The sequence below is a fragment of the Manduca sexta genome, chromosome 5 (genome assembly GCF_014839805.1).
Source record: "Manduca sexta isolate Smith_Timp_Sample1 chromosome 5, JHU_Msex_v1.0, whole genome shotgun sequence".
NCBI lineage: Eukaryota > Metazoa > Arthropoda > Insecta > Lepidoptera > Sphingidae > Manduca > Manduca sexta.
The window spans coordinates 7,124,881-7,134,826 of record NC_051119.1 but is presented as its reverse complement, the minus strand read 5'-3'; the positions used below and the strand labels follow the sequence as shown (position 1 = coordinate 7,134,826).

Sequence of the window (9,946 nt, the reverse complement as noted above, 5' to 3'; positions counted from 1 at the left end):
TCAATAACTAATTATTAAATATATTGTTTTCGTACATTTGTTTATGTATTTATTTTAGCTTAACTAGCAATTTTAAGTAATGTTTTATTTTTGTTAGTCATTGATTCCAAAATTAGTAACCGGTATAAAGGTAATGTTAAAATTATTTTATGGTTGTTAGTGGTTTTTGAAGACGGTACAATTTTTTGTTAAATGTTTTTATTTTTTGCTCTTTCGTTTTAGTAAAAATCAGTAAGTATACGTCGACATCATAGTTGACGCCATAATTTTAGGAGTTTTCTGATGTATCGCCGAAAACAAGCACCCAACAATAATGAAATTTATATGGGACCACACGAGAAGCACCAGCTTTCAAATAAAAAAATAATCGTCAAAATCGGTTCACCCAGTCAAAAGTTCTGAGGTAACAAACATAAAAACTACAATAGAATTGAGAACCTCCTCCTTTTTTAAAGTCGGTTCAAAATGACGTTGAATGTTGACGCCGCGCCGCGCCGCTTCAAGTTCAGGGTTGACCGATTTTGATGAGTCACAATAAATTACACATGTAAAAATACGTTGTAGCTACTAAAAATTAAGACTTAAAATTCCCTGGCAGCTTTATCACATTTGAATTAGATTATCCATAATGAATTCTACGTCATTAATAATAAGGTCGAACTATGTCAATATAGCATACAATATGTTTTCACCCTTCTCCAGTCTTCACGCATGCGCCTACCTCGGCTCAAGCATCTGAGTGCTACCCCTGTGTAGGAATGTGAATGAAAATAATATAGTACTTATCGATATTGCAATTTCTAGTAAATTTAACAATATTCTTATTATATCATAAAGATGCGGGGCTGTAATAAATTTATTCTACGGTATTTTATGTATATTAAAGCAGTTCATCATCATTTTTAAATTGAACCATTACAATTATGCTAAATTAAAAAAGAAATAAAAATACAAGCATTTTATTAGCCCGTCAAGTACCTGCTGTCTAAACAAAGCAGTATGATAGGTATGATATGATATTTTTTTAGACTGATACATAATGTATGATTAGAAAAATATTATAATCAATAATTATACTGCGTATGAACTACTATAAAAATAAAGAATTGACTTCAAAAACGAGAATTTATCATCCCATTCACCACAGTGTCATCAAAATATTATCACATACAATTTAGTATTTTTGAAAGTTTTAAGGGAACTGCGTAATATATTGACGTTATCGATACTGGATCATTGACATTTCATAATCGATAGGATCACTTCACTATCCGTCCCCACCGAATCGCCATGACACTACGCAACGCACGTCACGTGAGCCCACTTAGAACCGACGCCATCGAACAAAATATTGGACATTTGAAATCGTGAGTTTTTACTTTTTATTGTTTGGCAACATTATTAGTTTGTGCTTGTTTATGGATAGATTGTTGTAAAAAGGTGATTCATTGTTTACAATGCGTAGAGTAGTGTTTAATAGTAAAATTAAAAGGTAAATAAGCTCAATACTATGCCTTTTTGTAGGTTACGGTGACAGTAATTTCAGAAATAGGGGTGGAATTTGTTAAGCCTACTTTTATATAAGTCTATGTTTGGTTAAAAACGAGTATAAATTACAAGGTTACGGCCTCATTAAATAAAAATCTCGGGACTTAAAACTAATAACACAGACAAAAGTGTTGTATGCATGCTTTAAACCAAAATAAAGTAAATTTATTAACCAATGTACTAAGACCCTACTGACGTAGCTTTAGTTACCAAATTCAATCGATACCTAGGTAATGTCCGTAGTATTGTAATGCTCTTTGCCTAGGTAATAAAGTAGATATCAATATTGTATAAGTATAGAAAATTTCTGCAAGAACTCGAAATTTTGCAAATACATTAAATTCGTTAACTGTATAATTTAATAACACAAATTTGACTCGAGTATTTAATTCAGTGTAATTAACATATAAAAAAAGTAATTTTCACATCATTAGCATAATAGTGCGATAAATTTATATTTTTACGTATTCATAAATGATTATTATGTCTTGAACCGCTTGTCTCAAAAATAAACGCAGTTGCGTAAATGTAGTCTCGAAAACTCATTTTCCTAAAGCTGGGAGTGTAGGTACCTACCTATTGTTTTTGCGTTGTTTTTTCTAGTAAATTTAACAATAAGTAAGTGAGTGGGTATCTACCAATTAAGTTGATTATAACTGGCTTAAAATATTAAAAGCATTCCTTAATACGTAATTCCTAGGTACCTATACTTATTTTGTAATTAGATATTCATGCGACTCTCCTGCCTAAACATGATTACGCGTCGTTAAGTGGCGCTCTTGGTCGTTGCCAACTTTTTGCTATCAAAACACTAGCAATTAGCGGATCCAGCAAAAAAATAACAACTCGTAACAGTGGATGACTTATTTTTTTATTTAAGAAAAGGCATTATACAATAAACAATCATTATTAACAATACTTAAACACTAAATTACACTAACACTAGATTGTCTTCCTTAAACCTATGCCCTAATTGAAATTAAACTAAATTACTCTCTATGATGGGTTTTATCCTTGTTTGGAGAAAGTGGTGGAGTACTTAGTAGTAGTAAGTGGATTATTACACCGTGGTAATTAGTTAAATGTAGATATGAAAGGCGAAACTATTACCTGATATATCAATATATATAGATAATCTCGGTAAGCTGTATTTTAAGGGTGAATTCCATTCAGAGCATACCTTTATATATTTTTTAAAATACTTAACTTATTTTTGGCCGCCGTGATGAGACCTATCGCACCCGCGTACTAAACTTCATATTACTCGAACGATAGTATAACAATCGCTCTGTATGAAATTGCTACTGTTTATGGCGGTCGTATCACTTACCATCAGGCAAGTGGCAGGCTCGTCTCGTCATTCAACGGCAAAAAAAATTGCTGTATACTCAGGATCAGGGGCGAAAGGTAAAATTTGCCGAAAGGCAACCCGCCGCAACATTGGTATGCGATCTCCAAATCGTTCTAATGATAATTATTAGATTTTAATGAAGGGAAGCCGACAGGAATCGGATTATACGGACCTTTGGCCACTGCTCGGGACTATGTTCATCGGTTAAATTGGTCTATCGCTCATAGGAAAGCTATATTACTTTTTTTATTGCTTTCAATGATGAGACGAGCTTGCCGTTCGCCTGATGGTTAGCGATACGACCGCCCATAAACAGTAGAACCACCATCCAACACTTTGAAATATAAAATATTGTTTGGTATTCCACTGCGCTCGCCATTCTGAGACGTGAGATGTTCAATCTCATTATATCCAGTAGTTACACTGGCTACAATGTCCTTCAAAGCGGAACACAACAATGACAACACACTGTTGCTTAGCGGCAGAAATAGACATTGCGGTGGTACCTACCCAGGCGGACTCTCACATATGAAAGGCCTACCACCAGTAAAGTATTTCTGAGTGCTATAGGCTAATTTTTATCCCGAAAATACTTAACACGCGGGCGAAGCCGCTAGCATAGCCACTAAGTAATAAATTGGTTTTAGAATTAGTAACAGTTTTCTTGAAAGAGTGTTTTTTTTATTGGCCTTGGTTTTTTGACTGAGTGATATTAGCAAATCTGAAATTAGACTGGTATTTCAGAAGGGGGCCCATAAACCAGCAAGCTGGCGATAAACTGGTGGAAGGAGCCCGACATGGGAGGTAAGCTTTATGTGAGTGATTGCAGACAATCAATAATTTAAATATTATTTAAATTTTACTTACCAGAACAAATTCCGATTTACAAAATGTCTTGTAAATGTAGACGTCTTCGTGACCTTTACTCAACCTGGCGCCATAAAAGCAGAAATTAATCGTGCTGTTCATTTTTTTATTATAATTTATAAGTTGTATAAAGAAGGTCGTAATTCGAGCTGTTTTATCAGTATTTGACTTACCTACTTCTATAAATCGAAGGCTGGTATGGACACTGGAGATCTAAAATTATTTACATTTAATTAAAATCTAACTAAATTCAACTAGAATGGAGTATGAATTTACCTAAAAGTTTGTTACCGTATAGGCGTACGTACGCACGTAATGCTACGCTACGAAATAAATGAATTACTTAATAACCTTGACTGCTTACGCGCTAATTTCATAAACATTCCCACGGGAGAGCTTGGGTCGATAGTTTCATTTCCATAGCCTTGAATAAATGAATAAAATGGCTGAATTTCGGCCACGGTTGCCAATGTCAATGGAGATCAGCCAGGTACGCAGGATATATTATAGTGCACAAGTGTGTGCGCAATACACAGGTGCACTCTCTGTTCCTTCACTCTCATAGTCCGATGAGACGGCAAATCGACATGACCAAAGAGAAATCAGTTGGTTCTGCCAACGGATTTATGTGCTTTCTAAGGCATTACACCGCCATATACCTGACTCCGAGCTGCGACTGACTAATTTCTCAGAATGAAAAAACGCAGTCAAATTAAATTTTGGCTCGACCCGGAATTCGAAGCCAGAAACTCATGGCGATAGTACTCGTACACTTAAATAATACAACTACGCCTGACCTATATGACCTGAGTTCACCAACTGGCGCACACGCTTATGCACTATAATCTTACCTGGCTGATAACCGTTGAGATTGGCCGCCAAAGTTTCGGCTTGGAGGGATTCATTCGCATATAACGTATTGTATAGTGCCTGCCGGGGAGCGGCAAGGCTGCTCGGCGGCGCGGGTGTGGCGAGCGGCGTGTAACACGCTCGTCGCGCCCGCTGCCGACGACGCCTGGAAGCAGATAGTCGACGCCTCGCCGCCTGACAGCATGTGGCACTCGCTCAGGAACTGTGTCGCTTACCAGGTAATCCAGGCATTTACAAGCGATCCCAATTTTCGATCCGAATTCGAATTAACTAATCCAAAGTCATTTGTACATTAAAAAAAACTTTCTCCTCATTTGTTTATTTTCACGATGGCTATAATAACTAATCTCAAGTCATCTGTACATATAAACAACTTTGTTCTGATTGGTCTATTTTCACGATGGCTCGAAATAAGGGATAGTGATCGTTTGTTGCTCTGTATCACGCAAAAATCATTCCTTGGATTTAAAATTAAATTACTGCAAAATATTATTTAACAAACATTTAATATTGATCTCACCGTAATGTAACCCTCTGAATCAAAATTTATTAATATTCTTAGAAATTTCTCTAAGAAGTCCTCAAAAGCTCTATTGGGTGTCCGGATTTGGCCCACAGTCCGTTAGTTTATTTTTTTTATTTTAAAATATTTTAAGAGTTACAATGGTATTTGTTAGTAGATAACATCGCAAAATCAATTAGGTTTATGTTTATGCTATCAGAGTTGGATCCCTGATCAAAGGTTGATATACCTTATTTTTTTGTCATGGAGAGAGTTTACATACTTACAATTACAGTAACAGATAATTAAACCATTCACACAATATACCAAGAAATTTCTCTAAACTAGAAAAAACACTTTCCCATAATCTATTTTAGATTTCACCTTTGTTCCGCCCGAGTGCTCATCTCTGCGGCTCATAATGCGATTATCTAAGGTGATTACACACGGTACATCACGCTTGACAAGCACGCATGATCAGTCTAACGATCATGCAAATTTTTGTCTTAAAAATAGCTTGTTCTTTTACAAGGTCGTAACCTAAATGAATATTGTTAAGCCGATGTAAATTTTAACGTGTAATAAAATGTTTTTTAGTTAGATGTAAGCCGTCAGTAATTTGCTTATTTCCTGAGCTTCAATCTTTTCACCTACCCTAATTCCATTTTAAAGTGGAGTCGATAGAATACATTTTTTCAAGGATGTTATAGAAAGGTTATGACATAGTTTTTGGTGTATTTATTTTTCATGATTTCCTATGTTAACGCGAATGTTAAACATCGAAATAAACTATTCAATTGTAATTTCTAAATATGCCGATAGATTTAGTACGTTTTCCTATGGATTCTATAGTTTGTAGCACTCACAAAAAACCCTACTTTTCACAATTTCCAGGCGGGGGTATGGCAGAACCTGTTGATGAAAGGCATAGATGACGTCATTCAGCCGGCCGCTTTCAAACTAGCCATAGTATTACGTCATACGCCCTCTGAACTCGCTGCGAAGTTATTAGCAGAGCTGCTCAGCTTACATCCGCAATCTGTAAGAAATACTAATAATTTTAAGCTTTGAATCAGAACAGCTACAACTCAACGTTAAATAAATATTAATAAAGAGTAATGTTAATTTTACGCGCCCTAAAGCCACTACTACTACTCTAAGAGAATTCATTGCAGTGGCAACATCATACTTTCTGTAAGAAATACACCCACGCACACGCGATATATCGACCAAATAATCAGAAAACTAAAACCAGGATTTTTCGTAAAAATTGATAATTTTTGGCACAATGTCAGCAAAGGTGAAGACTAGTATGTGGTTTCATTTAGTAACGCAATATCAAAATGACCCTGTATATATTGATTGTCTGCCTCAGTGCCGTTGTTATAATGCATACATGATACAAGTACAACAACCGCGCTGATTCTTCGATTCGAATTGGATCGGGTCAAAAATAAATGATTCATGTTATTTCAGCAAGACCTAATCTCCTACGTACTGGCACTCCTCACCGACGACGAGGCCTGGTGCGGGTCGTGTGGATGCAACGCTGTTTTGGGCTCACCGGCGCCACTCCGCGACCTGCAACTCTTCGGGGACCTGGAACTGGCAGTCATGGCCGCCTCGCGCGAGGAGTATGACGCACATGCCAAACTCGTGAGAGCTGAGTACTCGAAGCTCACAAACGATAATTACGTAGAGCTAAGGATTAAGGTGAGATGTCAAAGTATTCCATACTTGATATAGGCTGTCGTATTAGGCCCTCCTTAACCCCTCCATTCCCTAATAAGCTGTGGCATAATTAGCCTCCTATAACTGCTCCATGGTTGACCTAAAACTCAGTTCTGGTCTGGTCATTCTGTGCCCCCCAGGGTTTGCAACCTGCGCTTGGGCATTGCTAGCACTGCTTTAGTTACGGCACTGGGAATAATATTACCTAATGGTAGACAGTAGTCTACTTGCAGTAACAACAGACACCAAAGTATTTTTGTTGCCTTTTAGAATTGACGTCAAGCAATCGACTTCAAACGTTTTTCCGCGAGATAATAGATAATAAGTTCAAACAATATTTTTTTCTTTTTTCAGGTTTTAAACCAATTCACCCAAATACCAAAACTATACCACACGCCTGAGTTCGAATGCTTTGAAGTAGCGGCGAGAGAGAACATCGAGCGAGAAATATGCACACTCAGAGAGCACTTACTCACCGGCCGGAAAGACTAGCCACTGTCCGACTTGACAAATGACAGACGGTGTTTTTGACAGCTGTCAAACTAGCTTGTCAAACGTTATTGAGCTGTGAAATGTCAAAAACACCACGCGCGGCGAACGTGCTGGGTTCAAATAAATGTAATGAAGCAAATTTTGCTTTTTGTCGATAGCTTGAAGCGCTGAACGGATCGAAGCCCCAATATATTTACAATTTTAAATAGAGCTTATTTTTTCGTTTTTTATTAAAATGTTTCCTGTTTTATTTGTATTCCCCTCATTTATTTTTAGACGATACGGGTAGACATCATTCAATAGCAAGCTTAAGTATTTTTTTTGTTATGTATGGGGTTTATTCTCAATTCTTTTGTAAGAGATTGGGAACGAAAAATATACCGTTGCTAAGATAAATAAATATTTATAAGTACATAAAAAAATAAAAATCAATTTATTAGCACCATAATCATTTGACTTTTCTTACAAACATTGTTCTATTACAATATTAGCGAATATACTGATTTTATTACCCTGTTCATTTTCACACTCATCAATAACAATCAGTACTTTCATTCCATTAAGCCAATGAAGCGGAAAATACAAAATTTTGATTCATTTAATCACTGATTAAAGTTCTCTAATAATAATACTTTTTTTGATAAGACCATACTTAGTCTTGAACACTGTCCTTGGTGCAGTCAACCCCTAAATGAATATACATGAAGACACTCGAAATACATTACCTACTTTGTAACTCATACATTTACCCCCTAATTCATAGACATTATTTATCTAAGGAGCATTGCTGTGATAAGTCTGTTTCTCAGTGCTGACGGCATGCCAGCCTTCGCAGTACGTAGACGTAAAGCGGTTGTGATTGTGATTTAATCTAGTTGGCTGTCAGATAAATAAAGCTGAACAAACAGCAAGCTGTCTGAGAAACAAACTTGTTATCACAACAATACTCCGTCCTTAGATAAGAAAGTTTATGATTATAGGGGTTAGTCTTTATCGATATACATTAATTTCGAGCTAATGTTCATACCTAATTTTATTAGACGCCATTACCGATATACTTTAAAAAAAATAGCCTTACGTCGTTCATACGTCACTTGACTGTCAACAGATAAGCGGCTGCAGGCAACCCTTTCAGGGTAACTTTATTATGCATTAAACAAAGTCTATTTTTGCTAAGCAATTTTTGACAGCCTGATCTACCTGGATAATCCAAATACTCCTCGGTATAGCAATTCAAATGTTCGCTTATAGTGTTATTTTAATATACAATACAATGTTCCTTATAGCTTTTCGTAGCTTCCTTCAGGGTTTGTAAGAAAGTTGTTGTATCACCTGCAAAAAAAAAACACTAAATTTGAGCCTGTGACAGAAGCAAAAACGTCATTAACAATGGAGGATTCTACATAAAACCTACTCTTAGTCTTTGCAGTTTGCCACTTACAGCCATTTTCATAAACAATCTGAATCGCAATCTCCAATCCGGTTCCGAGAATAAAAAAAATCAAAATAATTCTTATATATTCTTATAATTGGTCCATATTTGAGATAGATAAAAAAAAAGGATTGTGATCGAGAATTGAAATGGCGGTATGACCCTCTTAGGAATAATAATTGACTATACCTACCGTAAATAGTTTATTTAATATAATTTATACTAACCTATTGTAGCATCATATAGGTATCTTTTGTCAGTACCACATTGAAGCTTTATAGGCCTTTGTTTTTCAAGCAAACGCTCCACATCTGAAAAAGTAAATATAAAAAACTGTGTAATTAATAAATATTCCTGCATTTACTAACCTGAGGCTTTATTCTATATCATCATCGTCATCAGCCGCAGGATGTCCACTGCTGAACATGGGCCTCTCCCAAACATTTCTAAATCGACCTATTCGAAGCGATCTATACTATTCACTATGCCACACATATTTGGATAGTGACTAGCAAGTACGTAACGCACTGCGTCACGTTCAAGACAACAGAAATTGGACGGAATACCATTCCACGCTTATTTCGCGAAGATAACACAGCCGTGTTACTAGTTTACACTGTCATAGAGAATAAGGCCCTAGATTTTACTTGAGGCATAGACCCACCTGTAAACCTATCTATAATCCGTTTAGTTTTGTAACAACATCGCATTGTACCATCCGAGTTTTAAAAAATAAAATAGTATAAGACATCAAAACAAAATCTTTTACGGTAATTTATTTATCAAAATTACATAACTTTAACTGGGTGTAGCAAGTAAATACAATGAATGCTGAATAGGAATCGAGAGCTTAACATTATCAACACATACAAATTTAAATACTTAATCGGTACCCATAGCAAGAATTTATGGAGTTTGTATTGAGTAAATTAACGTTTATATAATTCTCGATAGTTGTTTATCAATAATATATATATAAAAAAATAATTACTACCATCGATTCCTATACATATTAAGTTAACCGTTACATTTAGAAGTTTACGTGCGGAATTTTCACGCTACTGTATTTAGTCCCAAATACGCTCACCGGGGCGCTGTTAAATTTCCATACAAAAATTTGCTTAGTCGAAACCATTCTATTAACTTCGATTGC

At 35.8% G+C, this 9,946-nt stretch overlaps 1 protein-coding gene and 1 long non-coding RNA gene across 3 annotated transcripts; one reads left to right on the top strand and one right to left on the bottom strand.

Moving 5' to 3' along the window:
- The first annotated feature begins 1,286 nt into the window (after positions 1 to 1,286).
- On the top strand, positions 1,287 to 7,597 carry LOC115450249. Of its 2 annotated transcripts, none has more exons than XM_030178250.2 (6): positions 1,287 to 1,367; positions 3,644 to 3,703; positions 4,694 to 4,854; positions 6,033 to 6,179; positions 6,615 to 6,851; positions 7,224 to 7,597. In XM_030178250.2, the coding sequence occupies exons 2-6, from the start codon at positions 3,697 to 3,699 to the stop codon at positions 7,359 to 7,361; spliced, it is 690 nt and encodes a 229-aa protein (XP_030034110.1). In that variant the 5' UTR covers positions 1,287 to 1,367; positions 3,644 to 3,696; the 3' UTR covers positions 7,362 to 7,597. The 2 variants fall into 2 exon arrangements, with proteins under 2 accessions (XP_030034110.1, XP_030034109.1); XM_030178249.2 differs by having other exon boundaries at positions 1,329 to 1,492.
- Positions 7,598 to 7,771: 174 nt separating this feature from the next.
- LOC119190907 lies at positions 7,772 to 9,334 on the bottom strand. The gene is made up of 2 exons (XR_005113269.1): positions 9,021 to 9,334; positions 7,772 to 8,693 (listed from the first exon to the last, which is right to left on the bottom strand). It is a non-coding gene; the product is annotated as an uncharacterized LOC119190907 (long non-coding RNA).
- Positions 9,335 to 9,946: the final 612 nt, after the last annotated feature.

What these genes read in the sequence shown, in the direction of transcription:
- LOC115450249 (XM_030178250.2), top strand. An exon ending in TCAGCTTACATCCGCAATCT is followed by an intron (nt 6,180 to 6,614) that starts GTAAGAAATACT and finishes ATGTTATTTCAG; the next exon opens with CAAGACCTAATCTCCTACGT. An exon ending in ACGTAGAGCTAAGGATTAAG is followed by an intron (nt 6,852 to 7,223) that starts GTGAGATGTCAA and finishes TTCTTTTTTCAG; the next exon opens with GTTTTAAACCAATTCACCCA.